The 20,778-nt window shown below is 34.7% G+C and overlaps 1 protein-coding gene across 1 annotated transcript in view; it reads left to right on the top strand.

The window, feature by feature from the left end:
- LOC139782515 (uncharacterized) overlaps positions 1 to 9,417 on the top strand; it is a 101,811-nt gene extending 92,394 nt beyond the window's left edge. Inside the window, exons 5-6 of the mRNA XM_071721546.1 lie at positions 2,988 to 3,263; positions 5,119 to 9,417. Of these exons, the coding sequence (XP_071577647.1) occupies positions 2,988 to 3,263; positions 5,119 to 5,235 (393 nt within the window). The 3' untranslated portion in view covers positions 5,236 to 9,417. The remainder of the gene's footprint in view (positions 1 to 2,987; positions 3,264 to 5,118) is intronic.
- Positions 9,418 to 20,778: the final 11,361 nt, after the last annotated feature.

Raw genomic sequence — 20,778 nt, 5'->3', positions numbered from 1 at the left:
CATGCATAATATAACAAGATATAAAGTTACGTTGACAAAATATTGTTCTTTTGATATATATACTTACTGTATAATAATGCGACGCAGTTACTTTGATCACGTTTGTAAAATCTATAAACACTTTTAAGATGTTTTCGTTTTCGCTGATAAGGTCGATTTGGCATTGTCGTTATAACTGCCACTTCGGGAGAGTCAAAACTATGTTCCCTCCTCACCACAAGTCAAAGAAATCATTATTATTACCCGAGTACTACCAATACTACCAACCGATGAAAGTTTCTGCTCGAGTCTTCCGGATCCAAGAATATATTAACCTAGGGTTAATTCTATATCTTTTTAATAACTTCTTTTTAATTATTACGTTTATATTACGTTCTCGTGTTTAGTATTTTCTGCGATATTTAATGAAATGAGATCGTTTAACGAATTCCAGTTGCACTGAATGCAGCATCTCGCTGAATTTTGTGGGGACTTCCATTTTCGTTCTTAAACCCTTCGTAGGTTGAGGCACATTAAGCGGTGAGAGCTTAAGCTGATTCGACGGTGCCCGTAGATGAAGCTCGCTGAGGTTCGCCAAAAGTGTATCTTGCATTTTCGGCGCGAGAGTTCACAATGTGTAACAACTCGCGTGCGGCGATCTGCGCACTGAAAATGCTTCCCAAGCCGCGCTGCTTCGTCCCGGTTTCCCTGATCGTAACTAGTTTCAACGAGATTTCCAACAAATTCGATGAAAAGTCTCTCCGACGAAAATACGAGTAAGCAAGATATTGAGCTAGCTAGATAATGGCAAAAAGCATAAAAGCATATCGGCGTAATTACGGTTTTCCCGACGCACTGACGGAACGGTACCCGCGCGCGCAAGAGTTGAGAAGTTTCGTAAGAGTGCAGGGAAAATTGTTCACGCCCAAGATGGGAATTGAGATATCTTCGTTCGAAATTCTCCAACTTTTCAAGATGAATTCAATTATTCGTTCTCCCAATTATTTTCTTCCGGTGGAACGATCCGGGGATCCTACGATGTAGAAGCACGTTCACTTCGTGGCGCTCATTTTAGCGAGCAATTTTTAACGATCCCCTTGTAATTAAGCAAATCGCTCTCTAAATGTCACCGTCGTCCGAGTTTGCGTTTGAGCTCCCGGTATATATATATCCCTTTATTTTACGCACGAGAGGTTTTCCCTTGTAGAAGGTGGTAAAAGACCGCACCTAATCGTATATTAATGATCTGTCTGCAATTTATTTCTGACTATAAGAAACGAGGACAAGTTGCGCGAAAATTTTTCTACAGATATAAAAGTTTGAGAGGAGTCATTATGAAGAGAGTTCGAAATAAAATACGCGAACGAATATCCGGCGCACAATCCTGCAATTTTAATAACATGTTTATATTAAAAGTATATATTTTAAACTCCGAAAGAACGAAAGAAGTGGTGAAGAACTGCCGCGAAATATCTGTGAAAATGCATATATCCTTCAAGAGAAGAATACTAAAATATAAAAATAAGAAAAACACTTGTACAGCTAGCCTCGCAATTTTAATAACGTATTTTTAATAACTATTGCTTCCGAAAATGAAAAGCACGGAAAGATATCTGTTAAGGATCGAACATATTCACGCGTCGATGCCGCCCCACGTACAGGTGCGCGTATGCCGGCATTGTCGAAAATCGGAGCACGGCGCAACTCCTGACACGCGCAGTGTCTTTGTTCGCGAAAATTGTGCCCACAGCGCAACTCTGTCAATCGTCGGATCAATCAGAAAGCGCCGCGTTCCGGATCTCGCATTTGTTTCCGTCCCTCGAGAACCCTCCTGGCGGAAGAGAACGATCTCAAGTCAGACTCGTTTTGCACGTATCAGATGCAAGTTCTCTCGGCTTAACGCAAACATTCTAAACCGATTCGTGCGCGGCATCGCCGCCCAATCATCCAAGTGCGTGAGTGTCCAGAGAGACTGTATTCTCTGGCGAGTGATTATCGAGTTCATCAAAGGAGTTCGCCCCGAATCTCTGTGGTCGTGTCGCGTTCGCGCTCGGAGTCTGCCTCGAGAACAAGATTCTCCGTTCGACCGCAAGATTTCCGTCGTAAGGGCATAAAGTCGATGCAAGATCTCCGTCTCGCGTTTGCGGCAGACTACCGACGCCTCAAGATTTCCGAGCGATTCGAACCACGACAGTGTCCGTGAAAACCAAGAGTTTTCGGTGCAAATTAATCGCGGTAGCGAAAGTCGTTCTCTTATCCGCAGCCCTCCCCTCGTTTCGCACTCTTTCTGAGTGGTGCCGGCATAAATCGCGCTCCGCTGAATCCGGTCGAGCACGAAACAATATCATTACGGGATTTTTGTGTTACACGTTTTTATTGTAAGCGATATCCTGGAAAATAATGTTCGCGAACATTGCACTGAACGTTTAACGTAATAGTTTTAATAACACATCTCTTCCATCTCTGAGATACGGCACGTTTTTCATCATCATAATACTCGCAGTTGTTAGAAAAGTCTTTCGTCTGAGAGTGCACTACGAATGAGAGAGATCCTTCGCGATCCAAAACGAATAGGACTTCGGGATACGAGATCCTTGTTGAGAGTGTTATCTTGTTAGGTGCACGGTACCCTTTGATTCTATAACAAGCATTATTTGTAGATTTGCTGGACACTATTTGTGTAATTCCAAATCGCGTTATACATATCGTGTACGATGTAATTTAAACGTCGCTTTTTTTAGTTTTTGAAATATGATGACAAAATTTTTAATTATTATTTAAATTGTTAAAAGATAGAGAGAATTAATGAAGAAAACCTATTATATGTTATTATCTCTAACATGCAAAATATCTTCTTTATATGAGTGAATTTTTACAATAAAAAACATGGAATTCTGTGTATTTTATTAACTGTAATAATATGTTATAAGACTGACATATTAAACATATTATGCACGATATCGTGGCGCAAATGTAGCATCCACTAATTAGTAAATGTACGACCGCAGGACATGGATATGCTGCAGCTGTTCGCATCTCCGGCGGGTCGGGCGTTACTCACGAGCGACAATCGGACGAGGGGATCAACGTCGACCTCCTCCTTGTCTCGAGAATCCTCGTCGAGGTTGAAAAGCAGCAGGAGACCATCGGGCACTGGCACAGTGAGCGCACCTACGTCGCCACCAAGACGGCGGAAGTCGAGCGCCGAGCTTTACAAGGAAGCTGTCGAGATTCTCGGCCTCACTTGCTCACTGACCGATAGCTGTCGTTGCATCGATTGCCAGGTAATCATTTATGATTTATGCTCGGCATAACATACATCATGCCTGCTATAATTTTTTGTGTAGCTTTTATATGACATGACCACGTCATGATGTGCGATGCGTCGAACTTGATACATTAAAAACTCAAAAAGTTACTAAATTTCGAATGAAATTCAAATCGTCGATGAATTTGTAATTTTAACAACTAAAGCTTTCATTTACATAGAGATTTGATTATTTGAATGAATGAAGATATAAAAATCCATCAATACAATCTTATAACTTTTCACATTTAACAAAATTGCAATCCAAACTGGGTGAAATGTATGTAATACAATTTCACTTTTAAAGAATTTTTCTGTATTGTACGATTTGTCGCATTTGCTTGTAAGCACTACAATGCCACCTATATTGTAAATATTAAAAATTTTATTGCAAATATTAATCAAGAAGTATTAGAGATTTAATTAATATTTACGGACTATTCCTTTTTCTTGTGAGCCAATTACATCGCGTATACAGTTGCTGCAGACAAAAATGACGTCAATAACTGTACTCACGCAAATAAAGTTGATATTGGCTAGTTTGTATACTAATTGGACAATTCTGTTACGGATTACTCGTCGCAGAACGAACTTTTTTTACTGCTCCATTTTAGCTTGCACTTCTAGGTTCGTTAGTTACGGAAAATTCTGATTTGATTCCATCAGGTCGCAAGACCGTTAATATATAAAAGCTATAAACTTCAGAGTTGTCGCTTAAAAAATGTTTGTTAACATTACATAAATAAATCTTTGCTCTAAAAACTAAGAATTACTAATTAATCTTTCCAAAAGCCGAGATATTAATACATTAATAATACATACATATTTTTATGCGATGCTTTTTTATTTTATTTTTTAGAAATGAATAAACAATAAGAAAAAGTAATAAAAGAATTTTTGTGCAATGTTTATACTTAGGTACACCCGCCCTATATTAATAACATATTCATTACCAGAAACTATTTCTGGTAAGAACAAGCCCAAGTATAAATATTACATATAAAAATTCTTCTACATGGAGAGAATTTTTTGTTATATATTTTATCCTTAAATTCACTTCAAACTTGGGACAACTTGACAACCAAGGAATTTTTAAAATATACAAAAGACATTTTACAAACAACGTGATAAAAATTACTAAGCAGATTGGTAAATTTTGAAAAATTATTGAAATTTCTTAGATATATTTTAGTAAAATTAATCAAACATATTTTTTATTTTAATGTAATAGATATGAATATTTTTTATTATGGTGGATCTTAATCAGAATAGCTCGCATAAAATTCTTGGTGGTACATGTTGTCCCACAACTAACATGATTTCAGGGTAAATTTTAAGAGAAAATTCTCTCCGTGTAATAGACACATTTGTGTTTGAGATTATCCACGTTCGGAAAAATTTGTTTTGAAATCCGACGGAATTACGTACTCTGAAATTCAACGTTTATGCCTATTTTCGAATCTTTCTAGCCACTCAGAATTCGTCTGCCGAACGGCAAATATAAAGGACTCGTGGCAAGATACTCTCAATGGGTTGCTATTACCTTCCGAGAGATAGCGATCGAATAAAAACCGACGATTATTATTAGTCGGATTTGAACTCGGATCTTTGGCTCATTAGAGCAGCGCACATCTCTCTGCGCCACATCGCCACGGATACAAAGAAATAAATAATATTATGATAAAAGAAATATATTAATTTATTAGTTATAAACACACATGCTAATAATGTTCTTTTAGCATGTCCTCTTTATAGGCTTTATTGACTCGACATAAATTCAAGTACTTTTCTGCACTGTTGCAATTTACTAACATTCGCTATTCTTTTTGCAGAGCAATTACTTCGACTGTGACGACGATTGCGCCGATGCTGGTACAGAATTGGCTGCAGGCACTCCTATTCTATTGGACCACGCTCTGCATCATCTGACTGTGTGTTCCATACAGTAGCAAATGACCGGTAGACGAAAATTTCGGTCCCCTTTTTAGCTCGCTCTGCCATACGTTCCAGAAGAGGATGACGACATCGTCAGCATGTCAAAATCTTCCAACAATTGCACAACAATTCGCGTTAAATACAGGAATTAGCGAGACTGAAAAACAGCTAACGCGGCAACGATACTACGTAGATATCCGCGAATACCGGGTAGCAGGAAAATTGAATCGTTCGTTTTGCATTCCGCGAGTCTCCATAGAGTTTAAATATATATTTTTCCTTGCCAAGTAAAATTTATCTGACACCTTGTACAATTTGATAGTTATTTGCTCAACCATCGGATAAACGACAGCGTCAGGCGTTACACGCGATACGTGAATTATTATTCAGATACATCCAAACATGTTCATTTCATGATAATACAGTAGAATATCGATAAACTTTTACGATAATAATGTAAAGCGAAGTAAGTTCTTGCACATTATTAATTGTTTCGTATTATTGTAGCGGCGCAACGACTCGTACGTTTGTATTGTATTCGAAAATTCGAAAATTGCGTTCAGAAACGATGATAAAGCACGGCTCAAAAATCGCTCGAATTTAAATTATGCCAAAACAGCGCCAAAAACTTTACGATAGGATTTCCTAATTAATAATTAGCCCGTGCACCGCGTTCGTACCCCGTTCGGTCATCCATCGGATAAATGTACCGGTATTATCTAATCGGATCGCCGATATGCGCGGTGTATATGAAATCTGTATACATACATGTACGTGCATGTATGTATACAAACATATATATTATATTTACTACATGTTTTATTATTAATACTTATTTAAGTCTAGCGAAATGCAATTGTTGAATAGTAAGTGCGCGCAGCTAAATGATAAGACACTCCAGACGGTGGAAATAATTTCGCACGACGTTATGTATAGACTTTATATGTATGTCACGCAGTTGAATATGTGTTCGATTAAGTTTTCTAACGTAAACTCCCTCCTACTGAGAACTCTACGTTGAGTTAATTAAGGAGACGCGAGTAATAAAACGGCGAGTTGGTTTTCTCAACCTGTGTATGGCGCAAGTACACAGTGCCCATTGTAAAACAATGTTTCGGCGAATTTTATATTTGCTATATAAATGAGATTTTTGTGAGATATAATTAACAACCAAAAGGTTGAGGAGACTTCTCGAAACGTGTAATTGTAAGCGACGTAACGATAAACAAAGTTAGGCCTGAATTACGTTGCGCACTTCGAAGTAGGTGACATAAATTAAGAAGGTACGAACGGGAGAAAGCATCGTACTGTGAAAGATTAAAAAAAAAGCTTAGCGATATATCTAACCGGGATTTCAAAGAGGGTCAAGTGCCAAATAATTTATTGCTAAGCTTTGCCAGATAAATAATCGAATTGTTAAGGAAACTTTCGCGTGTATGTTAATTAAAACGTTGCGTTATACATTCGGACGCTCCGATAAAATTTTATACCGAGCTGGAACAAAATATTAAACTTTAGATTTAATCTATAGGAATCTGGTATAATCTCTGCTCGCGAAACTTTTTCTCTTGTGTATTAAGTTTTCATCGCCTTTTGTTAGTTGAACATCTTATGTTCTTTTAAATTAGTCCATATTATAATTTAAATTATGCAACTTTATAATGCCATATTTAAGCACTCCATAACTATCAGAGTTTTCAAAAAGTAAGTGCATAAAATTTAAAGATGTCCATAAATAAAAGGGATTTCTATAGAACTTTTAATTCAATTCAGTGTTCATCTTTTAGTTCAATTAAATGTTCATCTTCATTATTTAAACTTGAAAGTGATACTTTCAGAGAGACTGGTATTATATAAAAATCCTGGGCGAGATAAATCCAGCCTTTTCTCGTCCAGAATCATGAGCATCGACGAATTCTCGTGTTTCTCACGTAAAATTACACAAATATAGAAAATTCATCGTCGGACGAAATTAGAGCGCGACATCTTCGTTTCTGTACAATTTCATAATTTTGTAATTTTTAAATTGTTTTTAACTTTTTAATTCTTATTACAATACTTCCCAACGTTACTTTTTACAATGAGATATATATTAGAAATAATGGACAATTATAATCTAGTCAGTCATCAAGTTTCTTCTAACTTGTTGAATGAGTAGATTTGCGTCTTTCTTGATCTAAATAGTTGTCGCGATTTATTGTGAAATTGTGCAAATAGAATCTTTATGGAAACGATAATAATTTTTCTTTATATGCGAAAAATGTTACACCTGCGAAATTATTATAAAAAAATAAGTGTCTTTGATGATCGATCTCTTCACTGGAAAAATGCTCTAACAATCTAAAGACAAGTGGCAAATTTTTAAATATTGTATAAAATTAAGCTATTATACGTCAAATAACTACACAAAACAAAATTCGTAAAATATTACGATTGTTATTAGCTATCAGAGAGTAATCAGAAATGTTGCATTCCACTTTAATGACATAATGAGAATGATTTCCAGGGCCAGTTCTGACGAGGGTACAATGTGTGGTTACACGTAAAATTTTAAGGGCGTAAAAATATTCATAAAAAATACAAAAATAAAAATTATATATATATATATTATGTTGTCATTAAACCAACCATCAGTTTCACTATTAAGAGTCCGAATGTTATCTCCAATGCTTGAACTCGAATTAATCCGATTGCCTTTAATCCAATGCCCGAATTCACTAGATTTAATAGTCAATGATGCTGCTAAGTAACTTTTAAAACCGTCAATTTTTTTAGCTTTATTCGAAAATTGTATTTTTTTCTGCATCACATTTTTTCTATATTATCTTATAGATGAGATGTATTAAAAACTAAAATACGAAAAAAGCTTATCGAATCTATTACAAAATTTAGATTATATTGTTAAGAATAACTTACACTTTTGTTATATTTTTAGAAATGTTTTCAACATTACCGATACAACTGTTGCATCTTGTGGAATAAGTTTTTTGAAATTAAAATTAATAAAGAATTATCTGCAATCATTTATGACTCAAGACCGATTAACCGAATTAGGGCATTTAACTATAGAACATAAACTTTGAAAGTTTAGATTTATTTGATATTGTAAGCGTTACAGATAGTAAATGATCTAGAAGAGTTCAATAGTAATAAAAAAATGGTTTTGTTTTTTCGTGATTTTTTAAATACAATGTATGTTTACGAAATACTTTATATGTATAAATGTATATCTTTTTGTTGTTTCGTTTTTCTATATAAAGGGCGTAAAAATTGTTCTCGCACGCAGACTAGTAAGAAGCCAGAACCGACCCTGATGATTTCTACTACGCTGGGAAAAGTCTAAATTGAACGATCGATTATACCTGATAAGTGATGTATGCTTTTCTCCATGAGTATACGTTTATAAATTAGTAACTGTTTGATCAATGGTGATGAATATCAAATGACACTTATTGATATATCTTTTTTTTTTACTAAGATAGCGGTTATTTATCTTTGTTAAGAATACGCGCTATATAGCAGAGTGTTGGCATGATTGAAATATTATCGACTAACGTTATTAAGTATAGATAGAAATAAAAGAAGCGATCTTTAATTAAGTAGACGCGAAGTGGAAGAGAGCCGCGAAATTAAAGTTTAATGTTTGCGATTAATATATCGATTGAGGCATTCTAAGAATTCTGAATATTTCTTTCTAATTTTGCAAGCAAGTGTCGCCGTAAATGAAAATTTTATTACGTTTGCGTACGTTTAGTAATGTCGTGTTAAATATATTTATTTTAGTACAATTACATTTACTACAATTAAATATTAGTATTATTATAGCATATAGTATTATTACTACTATATGATTAAGACCGTAAGATTATTAATATTTTGTATTTCGGGCTTTCTTCTGCATACATTTGTAGCCAATCCATTGCAATTTTAGAATGCACGTTTGTTGCGTCGGATTGGCTTCTTCTCATCGACGAAAGTAACAGCGCAATTAATAATATCTTTCCAGATATATTCGAGAGCCGCGAGAAATCTCGCGAGGGTAATGTAATGCGAAATCTCTGGCTTCTAACCATTTTATAGTAACATAAAGTGCGAGGGAAATTTTGAGCAAAAGATCCTCGTGAGCCATTGCGGCGTACTCTTGAGTAAGAGACTACCATTAAAGTACGATACAATATACTCGACTCTCGTTTTAACCGTATTCATTTTTAATGGCCCTTTTCCTTCCCCATATGCAATAAAAATAGAATTTATGGATCGACAAAAAAACCATTAAATTATTAAACCAAATATATCGTCACATAATGTGCGTAGAGATATACCATATTTAAGCTATTCATAGTCAGATTTTATATATAAGATCGTCTTAAGTTCATCTTTAGATGCTCCGTAGCGAATGAAACGAGTCGTACAGCGTACAGCGTCTGATGATAAACTTGAGACAATCTTGTATAAGATCTGACAATATGAATACCACTCTTAATCTCTAATCTAACATTTCATTCTATTTATAAAAAATTCTTAGTTGTATTAATTCAATTGTCAAGGAATTTTTAATGAGATTTTTACAAATTATAAATAGAAAACATTAGAATTTGTTTTTATATTAATACATTCATCGCTAAGCGTATTTTAGCTGATTTTCTATTCACACCGGATTAAATAATTTTATATTAAGAAGAACATTAAGAAAAAATACTTAATTTATAGTATTGTGTTACACAAAAATAAGATATTGATATATGATATTTATTTGACAGTCGCCCCATGACAGTCACTGATGATAGACAAAACGTAAGCAAAGAACTCAGTGTTGGTCACCGGTGGTCATCATGGCGATGAATGTGTTAAAATATACTAGATATAGTAATTTAAAAATTTTAAAGAAAATAGCATATGTAATAGATAAACTAATTAAATTTCAATTTTTATAGATTTTTTTAATAGAATAATTTAAAAAATAATTTTAATAAATTTATCGTTTCTATGCAGGCACAATATTTTTCTGAAAATTCATTGTAAAAAGCACATTGTGATAGCACGGATGGAAATTAAAAACACTGCATTGTATCTGCAATTTTCTTATCTTACAACTATCAATAAAACAAAAGTGTTTCCGTAAAATCAAGAAATATACTTACACATTAATAGTTTTAGGACATGAAAAATTTGAAAAAAACTATAGTTTGCATAGTAAAAATATGCATAGTAAAAATATGGCAACAAAGAGCATAATTGAATAATTATTTTCTTAACAAAATTATGTACGTTATGATGCTACATACGTTTCCCTTTTCTGTTTTAAATACTTTAACTTTGTTTTAAAAGTTTAAATATTTTAATTGATTTAGAAATATATGTTTATCTATAATAAATGTTTCGATACCGGGGACTCGTGCAGAATTGATCAATCGCGGTAAAGAGTTAAAGGCATTCCCACTCGGCATGTTATGTTGCTGAAATATTGAAATATTCGGAAATGGTGCAGAAATATTTCGTTAACATTTCATTTGTAACTATGCGTCTGAAATATTTCAGAAATGTACCTGCATCATGTTTTTTATAATATTGCATTAACAATATTTCTGAAATCTTTCAGAAAGTTGTTTACAATATTTGTAAGTTTCTGTAATATTCCAAAAAAATGTAGCAGATGCAATATTTCAGAAATATTTCTGAAACATTATAAAAGTAATATTTTGTTTGCAGTGCACGAATAATATTTCTGTAACATATCAAACCCAACATTGCATTTAAAATATTTCTGAAAAATTTCTGAAAGATTGCGTAGGTAATGAAAAATTGAATTGCAGGCAGTGAATTTCTACAATATTGCAGAAGAAATATTGCAGATGTAATGGTTTAGAAACATTTCTGATACATGATAAAACTATTATTACGTTTACATTAAACGCGTTATATTTTTGAATGTTTCACATACAACATTGCATTTGTAATATTTCCGAAAAATTGCTGACAGACTTTAGAACTTATAAAAAATTAAATTTATTATTATTTAATATTGCATTTTATTGCATTTTTTCTCTTTTATTAAGAATTTTCTAATATTCCAAATTTTGTCATATGGCATTTTTAATATAAAATATAAAATATTTAATAATATTTAATATAAAATAATATTCGACGCTGACTGGCAAAAAAGATTTATTCGTATATCTGTATTGTTAATATTGTTATGCGATAGCTTTATGCTCACCAAAATAAGCAAGTATAAGAAAGAAAGAAGCGTCAGAGTCAGAGGATCACCACTACCCTGTTCGATCATCGATGTCAAGCAACAAGGCGCCGGTATACTACTTGGATGGGTGACCGGCTGAGAGAGCGGATTTCTTCGGACAAATGCGCGGCGGCTATACGCACATAGCTTAATATATTTTTTTTGTTCCGGTAACAAATTATTTCATTTTTCACATATCAACAAATAGTTTTTGCGTCAGTAACAAAATTTTGTTTGCTAATACAAAACATTTTTCTCAGTGTAAAATGTATTTGAAATATTTCTGAAGTGTTTCTGCAATATTTCGTAGATATATTTCAGAAATATTTCAGAAATATTGCCGAAATCTTTCAGCAAAGTTGCATTTGAAATAATTATGCCGATTGAAACATTGCATAAATGTTGCAGAAACGGTCGTGAAATATTTCTGAAATATTGATGAAAGGTGTAATATTTCAAATGGAATTTTGCAGAAATGTTTCTGAAATATTACATGCCGAGTGGGTTGCTTTCATCCCTATTCCATACTAGAACGTTAGAGATAGGAATTTTAATCGTTCGTGAAGGATAATTGTTAATTTTGTAACTTTAAATCTGAACGCAAGTTTGCAACATCATTTTGTCCCATTTCTTTAATCAGAAAATTTTCGCAAATATGTTAAGGGTCGACAGGAGTGACGGCCGCACTCAGGTGCACTTTATGCACTAAGTGCACTTTAAACTGCACTTTAACTCCGTATTTTATTTATCATAAATTTTTAAGAGCCAAAATGGAAAATCCGGCTATGTACCGGGTTGCGGCTGATCTTACTGATTAAAACGAGCCGTAAACTACAAATGGTTTTTCCCAAATTTTAGCAAAATTAATTAACGAATCTCATTAAACTTATGCTCGTTTTAATCAGTAAGATCAGCCGCAACCCGGTACATAGCCGGATTTTCCATTTTGGCTTTTAAAAATTTATAATAAATAAAATACGGACTCTCAGCGAGTCGCAGCTAAGCCAACCCGACAGAGGTCTCCTCTTACTCCTGTCGACCCTTAAATATTATCGTGTAAATTAATGGTATTTTTTTAAAAACTTTGATTATAAATTTATAATAAACAAATGGATAGTAATATTTTGGATATATGTTATACTCTTATTATTATAAAAATTATTCTGTATTATTGCACAATTAATAAAATATGCATGCTTGTCAGATAAATGATGTGTCTCTCTACTTTATTGTATCGAGGTATTAATAGCCCGGGAGATAGCGACAGATTTTTCACGTTAATATTTATAAAGCTAGATTTTTTCCCATGATAGTTTAGACAGTATCAATGATGAAAGTGCAAGTCTACCAAACTTTTAGTGTTGCAAAAATGAGTAAAAAATTAAACAACATGTTGCAAAAAGTTGCATAAATGTATTATATCTACAAGATTGAAATTTTACATACTCACAGATGACATAAAAACATACCGGAAAATAATATTCTACCGCGACGGAAGCGTTGCCATGTCAAGTCTACCACCCAAGTAAAGTGTGGAAAAAACAAACATTTTTGACTTATATCTACAAGGCTAAAATTTCTTTTTGGAATAGTTTATTGAATAAGACATCTAAAAAATACAGTCTACCGATCGTCTCATGTTGTTAAAGCCTCGGTAGACGCAATGGAATGCAAACGCGTGACCGCGGCCGCTGCGCTCCAGGCCATTGCAGTTCGCGGAGAAGTTTTGCAATTTGCATTTTCCGCCGCGGAATATTAATCTACAAAGCTGATTTTTTGTCTACAAGCAGTGTATGCACTATTTCGATTAAAAATCACTTCTACCTTCGCTGAAAGGTGGCTAAATCTTTGGTAGACGTTGCCAAAATGGCAATACATAGTCAAATCATGACAATTATATTCTTCATTAATATTAACGAACACAGACAGTTTTCTTATAGATGTGTTGATAATCACTTTTATTTACTCCATTATGATCTATGTTTCGGTAAAGAAATTTATCTTTCAATTAATATTTTTTTTCATGTCAAAGAAAATATGTTCAACATATTAATAAATAATAAATTCACGATCCTATATAAATCTCATTGTAAGAAATGATTGTTTTTCATAACTTATTCTAAAAATTCATTCGTTAAAAGTTTATTATTATTTACTAATCTTACTGTCAATTAAATACTAAAATTATTACAAGTTATGTTTTGAAAGTAATTTCAAACAATTTAAAGAAAGCCTGAGAATATAAACATAAATTCAAAAAGTAGTGTGCCAAAAGTTCAGGGCAGCTGTTTCTTCGAGAAAATCTCGGTACCTGCAGGGTCCTCCCCTTCATAAATACTTTTGGAGTAATAATATATATATATATATATATATTAAATTTTTTGTTTTATTTAATTTTAAAATCTTTTTAATGTAAATAAAATATTTTTTAAAACTAAAATTTAATTTTTTATATAAAAATAATTAATTTAATCAATCACAATTTAATTAAATTTAAATTATCAAATAATAATTTATTATTTTTATTATACTAATAAAATTATTTCATTTTTCTTCAATTTATTACATAATTATAAATAACTAGCTGGTTATCCGGGCTTCGCCCGGGAGTCGTTTTTCTTCAAACGACTTCATTTGTGTTTCAATATCCTTAATCAAAAAAAATTCCTTTATCAGGCAATGGCTTATCAAGCAATTGCAAAGAATCCTTTATATTCATTTTTATTCAAATTTTATTATATTTATTTATTATTAATTAAATTATAATATTTAAAATTGCACAATATATTTTTTATTCAGTATGATTATATTAAATAATTGTACATATATTATAAAACAAAAATTGTTAATAATAGACATTTAACTTTACAATTTTCTTTACATTTTGTCTTTTTTACAATTTATTCATCTTATTCTTCTTATTATTCTTGTCATGATTTTCATCCTTTCACGCTTTAATTTGTTATTAGCCTTCACAACCACATTACAATTTTCTTCTTTATCATTCTTTTTACTATTTTTATGAACCTCCACGACATCACAGTTACGCTCTTCATTTTCCTCTTGCATTCTTTCAAATTCTAATACTGCATTTATTAATAATTCATCGAGTCCGTCTTCTAGCACTGAAATTTTGTAATTATAATACTAATCATAAGTTAAATCAAAAAATTTATTTATAAATCTAATAATTAAGTAATGTTTTTAATTACTATTTCTAACTTCTTCCATTTTATCCATTCTGTCCATTTCGTTCTTGTATATATTTATAACGTTCTACTCCTGTTGACTGATTTTCAAATTGACATATAATCGCTCACGACAGCCACGAATTGAAGTAACTGTTGACATATAATATGTGAAACCAGCAACTTATCCTACATAAAAAAATAAATTGTTATCGAAAAATAATACACATCATGGCAATTAAACCCATCCTCGAAAAATTAATTAAATTTTTGAACCGGTTTTAACTAAATCGATAAATCGGTATATTAATGTAAAAGCATTCCCCAGAAAATTCTACCCCTGTTTCATATATAATTCTTTAAGATTCGATCAATTATTCCCCGAAAAATTAGAAAAATTAGAAGAATTAGAAAAATCGGTTTCCAGAAAATTGGTAACGAAAAACTATACATATGATGGCACTCTCCAGAAAATTCTACCCCTATTTCATATATACCACTTTAAAATTTGGTCCACTAACGAATGAATAGTTAAACAAACATACATACACACCAATCCACAAAAATGCTATAAATTGAAAAATATCACTTTTTTATCGACTGAAGTTCAATTCCATCGTATACAATTCTTTGAAATTCACTCAATTTATTTCCTAAAAAATTGGAAAAATTTCGTAACCGATTTCCAAAAAGATCGGTAACGAAAAATTATACACTTTATGGCACTCCCCGGGAAATTCTACCCCTATTTTATATACAATTCTTTAAAATTCGGTCAATTATTTCCCGAAAAATTGGAAATTTTTCGGATACCGGTTCCCAAAAAGATCGGTAACGAAAAACTATACACTCTATAGCACTCCCCGGGAAATTCTACCCCTATTTTATATACTTTTGGTAAAAATTCGGTCAAATGGTTTTCGAGATCATAGCGAACAAAAACAAGTAGAAACCTACACATTGCTTACTTATAGTTTTTAAGTGTGCAAGTAGAAACTTGCACATTGCTTCCTCATAGTTTTTAAGTAAGCAAGTAGAAACTTGTACATTGTTTCCTTATAGTTTTTAAGTGTGCAAGTAGAAACCTGCATTGCTTCCTCTATTTTAAGCTTGTATTTTATTCGATGCATAATTATTTGTATTTATTTGTTTCGGCTTCCTCATAGAGGAAGCTTTGTGAGCGAAAGTTAAACAATATTTAAATAATATTTAAACAATATTTAAACAATATTTAAACAATATTTAAACAATATTTAAACAATATTAAAATTATATAATTAGTTTTACGGAGTGGGTACTAAGACTGCCCACTCTAACCCTCCTCCTTTCTCAGGCCGGGCTTGGGACCGTCCAAGGCGGAGTTAAAAAAAATATATATAAAGAAAAATATTAATCCCATAATATCAAATTTCTAGTAATTTAGTATATATCACTTAATTTGCACGATTTCTTATATGTGCATATTGTAGGATACACTACTGCTTTCCGTTTTGTAAAATAATCCTTTTGTTGGCTGTTTGCAATCCTCGAATCCTTCATTTCCATATTTTTGCATTTTTAAACACTGGAGACTATTGGTAGTCTGAGACACCAATACATATATTGTATTATATACTGTATAATACAATATATGTATTGTATTATAATCCTCGCCGGGTGTCCGGATCGGCAGCCCAAGGGTGGTCCACCTCGCTCGGTCCGGCACGACAGTGAGGAGACAATGGCCCGCCGGGAACGCAAAGTACCAACAAAAAGTAGAGATATACTTCCTTGATAGCAGTTAACATACATTTTTTTCCACGAAGTTGTTATGACAGATTTCCTAACCTTTCGTAAAATTATTGTATTGTATAAGTACTGAGACATTACTTATATCTCAGTGGTTGTACATACATAATAAGTTATAGTTATAGTTTTTACACATTCAAACTTGACTGCAAATTGTCCAAATCTATTTTTCTTGATAAAGTGTCATAAAAGGTATAGAACACTGTAATCAGAAAGTGAAACATAAGAGTATGTTAAATTTATTACATTTGTCATTATTTCTGTAAATATTCCGTATTTAAAAATTTCTCAATAAGGCAAGAACACAGTTACGTGTTATTTCAATAAATGTTCAAAGTTACCTTCTGGGGTGCAATGAAAAGTATAATTTATTCACAACAAGTCAAATCCGAGAAGAATTTGGTCACATCGTTAAGGCATCTGAAACCATCCGACACTTGCCTAAAATATTCCAAAGATCGCGGCAGTCATTGCTCCGACGCGGTGCTGTGACTTTTGTTGTAACGTTGGCGGTCGTAATTTTGAACATTTACTGTAAACTAGAGACCCTCTATACAGAATCTGGCCATAAGCGATTTTGTCAAAATCCTGCGAGAGAGACAGATATACATTTTCCCTTTAACCTAGCCTCATCTGATACGCTCAAGCACATTTGGCAGCTGTAAAAGTGTTATAAGTATTGCAGCAATAGATAGCGAATAATAGCGATATTGTAGAGATAGTGTATATCTTTCCTCTCGCAGGATTTGGACAAAATCGCTTATGGCCAAACTCTGCATAGAGGGTCTCTACTGTAAACATGACAAATTGACGGAATAAAATCATTTTATCGCAGTCGTTGTGACGATTTAATTAAACGCCCGTAACGAAGCGTCGTTGACTCATGGTTCCTATACTTAAAGATGGTGTATTTATTCCTTCTTTCATTACACAAATTTACGAAACTTAGTTTTTCTACACCCTGTATATATCTCAGGAACTGTTTAATATTGTAACTCGTGCTCAATCGTGGTCAATCGGGACGGTGGTCAATCGGGACGGTGGTCAATCAAGACCGTGTTCAATCGGGACCATGGTCAATCGGGACCGTGGTCAATCGGGACGGTGGTCAATCGGGACCCTGGTTAATCGGGACCGTGGTCAATCGGGACGGTGGTCAATGGGGATGGTGGTCAATCGTGACCGTGGTCAATCGGGACGGTGGTCAATCAGGACCGTGGTCAATCGGGACGTTCGTCAATCGGGACCGTGGTAAATATTAACGTGATCAAACGGGACGCTCCCAAAAAAACGCCAGCGCCCAACTTTATAATATCAGAAAACGCCCAACGCCATTCGAAGGAGAATCGTTTGTACCCGTTTGTACCTCCGTTTAAATCGTTCGTACCTAAAGGGTTAAGGAGTTAGAGGGGGTGAAAAAAACGCCAGCCCCCAGCTTTAAGATTTCAGAAAACGCCCAACGCCATTCGAAGGAGAATCGTTTGTACCCGTTTGTACCTCCGTTTAAATCGTTTGTTCCTAAAGGGTTAAGAAATTAGAGGGGGTAAAAAAACGCTAGCCCCCAACTTTAAGATATCAGAAAACGCCCAACGCCATTCGAAGGAGAATCGTTTGTACCCGTTTGTACCTCCGTTTAAATCGTTTGTATCTCAAAAGAACCGGAAATTACAACCTTTTCAAAAAACGTCCAAGAGGTAAATTCGTTAATTTTTGAGATATCAGAAAACGCCCAACGCCATTCGAAGGAGAATCGTTTGTACCCGTTTGTACCTCCGTTTAAATCGTTTGTCCCTAAAGGGTTAAGGAATTAGAGGGGGTAAAAAAACGCCAGCCCCCAACTTTAAGATATCAGAAAACGCCCAACGCCATTCAAAGGAGAATCGTTTGTACCCGTTTGTACCTCCGTTTAAATCGTTCGTACCTAAAGGGTTAAGGAGTTAGAGGGGGTGAAAAAAACGCCAGCCCCCAACTTTAAGATTTCAGAAAACGCCCAACGCCATTCGAAGGAGAATCGTTTGTACCCGTTTGTACCTCCGTTTAAATCGTTTGTTCCTAAAGGGTTAAGGAATTAGAGGGGGTAAAAAAACGTTAGCCCCCAACTTTAAGATATCAGAAAACGCCCAACGCCATTCGAAGGAAAATCGTTTGTAACCGTTTGTACCTCCGTTTAAATCGTTTGTTCCTAAAGGGTTAAGGAATTAGAGGGGGTAAAAAAACGCCAGCCCCCAACTTTAAGATATCAGAAAACGCCCAACGCCATTCGAAGGAGAATCGTTTGTACCCGTTTGTACCTCCGTTTAAATCGTTTGTTTCTAAAGGGTTAAGGAGTTAGAGGGTGTGAAAAAAACGCCAGCCCCCAACTTTAAGATATCAGAAAACGCCCAACGCCATTCGAAGGAGAATCGTATGTACCCGTTTGTACCTCCGTTTAAATCGTTTGTTCCTAAAGGGTTAAGGAATTAGAGGGGGTAAAAAAACGCCAGCCCCCAACTTTAAGATATCAGAAAACGCCCAACGCCATTCGAAGGAGAATCGTTTGTACCCGTTTGTACCTCCGTTTAAATCGTTTGTTCCTAAAGGGTTAAGGAATTAGAGGGGGTAAAAAAACGCCAGCCCCCAACTTTAAGATATCAGAAAACGCCCAACGCCATTCGAAGGAGAATCGTTTGTACCCGTTTGTACCTCCGTTTAAATCGTTTGTTCCTAAAGGGTTAAGGAGTTAGAGGGTGTGAAAAAAACGCCAGCCCCCAACTTTAAGATATCAGAAAACGCTCAACGCCATTCGAAGGAGAATCGTTTGTACCCGTTTGTACCTCCGTTTAAATCGTTTCGTACCTAAAGGGTTAAGGAATTAGAGGGGGTAAAAAAACGCCAGCCCCCAACTTTAAGATATCAGAAAACGCCCAACGCCATTCGAAGGAGAATCGTTTGTACCCGTTTGTACCTCCGTTTAAATCGTTTGTTCTAAAGGGTTAAGGAATTAGAGGGGGTAAAAAAACGCCAGCCCCCAACTTTAAGATATCAGAAAACGCCCAACGCCATTCGAAGGAGAATCGTTTGTACCCGTTTGTACCTCCGTTTAAATCGTTTGTTCCTAAAGGGTTAAGGAATTAGAGGGGGTAAAAAAACGCCAGCCCCCAACTTTAAGATATCAGAAAACGCCCAACGCCATTCGAAGGAGAATCGTATGTACCCGTTTGTACCTCCGTTTAAATCGTTTGTTCCTAAAGGGTTAAGGAATTAGAGGGGGTAAAAAAACGCCAGCCCCCAACTTTAAGATATCAGAAAACGCCCAACGCCATTCGAAGGAGAATCGTTTGTACCCGTTTGTACCTCCGTTTAAATCGTTTGTTTCTAAAGGGTTAAGGAATTAGAGGGGGTAAAAAAACGCCAGCCCCCAACTTTAAGATATCAGAAAACGCCCAACGCCATTCGAAGGAGAATCGTTTGTACCCGTTTGTACCTCCGTTTAAATCGTTTCGTACCTAAAGGGTTAAGGAGTTAGAGGGGGTGAAAAAAACGCCAGCCCCCAACTTTAAGATATTCAGAAAACGCCCAACGCCATTCGAAGGAGAATCGTATGTACCCGTTTGTACCTCCGTTTAAATCGTTTGTTCCTAAAGGGTTAAGGAATTAGAGGGGTAAAAAAACGTCCATCCCCCAACTTTAAGATATCAGAAAACGCCCAACGCCATTCGAAGGAGAATCGTTTGTACCCGTTTGTACCTCCGTTTAAAATCGTTTGTTCCTAAAGGGTTAAGGAATTAGAGGGGGTAAAAAAACGCCAGCCCCCAACTTTAAGATATCAGAAAACGCCCAACGCCATTCGAAGGAGAATCGTTTGTACCCGTTTGTACCTCCGTTTAAATCGTTTGTTCCTAAAGGGTTAAGGAATTAGAGGGGTAAAAAAACGCCAGCCCCCAACTTTAAGATATCAGGAAAACGCCCAACGCCATTCGAAGGAGAATCGTTTTGTACCCGTTTGTACCTCCGTTTAAATCGTTTGTTCCTAAAGGGTTAAGGAATTAGAGGGGTAAAAAAACGCCAGCCCCCAACTTTAAGATATCAGAAAACGCCCAACGCCATTCGAAGGAGAATCGTTTGTACCCGTTTGTACCTCCGTTTAAATCGGTTGTATCCTAAAGGGTTAAGGAATTAGAGGGGGTAAAAAAACGCCAAGCCCCCAACTTTAAGATATCAGAAAACGCCCAACGCCATTCGAAGGAGAATCGTTTGTACCCGTTTGTACCTCCGTTTAAATCGTTTGTTCCTAAAGGGTTAAGGAATTAGAGGGGAGTAAAAAACGCCAGCCCCCAACTTTAAGATATCAGAAAACGTCCCAA

This window comes from Temnothorax nylanderi, unplaced genomic scaffold (genome assembly GCF_030848795.1).
Source record: "Temnothorax nylanderi isolate EJ_2023f unplaced genomic scaffold, tnyl_v1.0 TNYL_tig0420_pilon, whole genome shotgun sequence".
In the NCBI taxonomy this organism is placed as follows: domain Eukaryota; kingdom Metazoa; phylum Arthropoda; class Insecta; order Hymenoptera; family Formicidae; genus Temnothorax; species Temnothorax nylanderi.
This window is presented reverse-complemented; position numbering and strand designations above follow the sequence as displayed.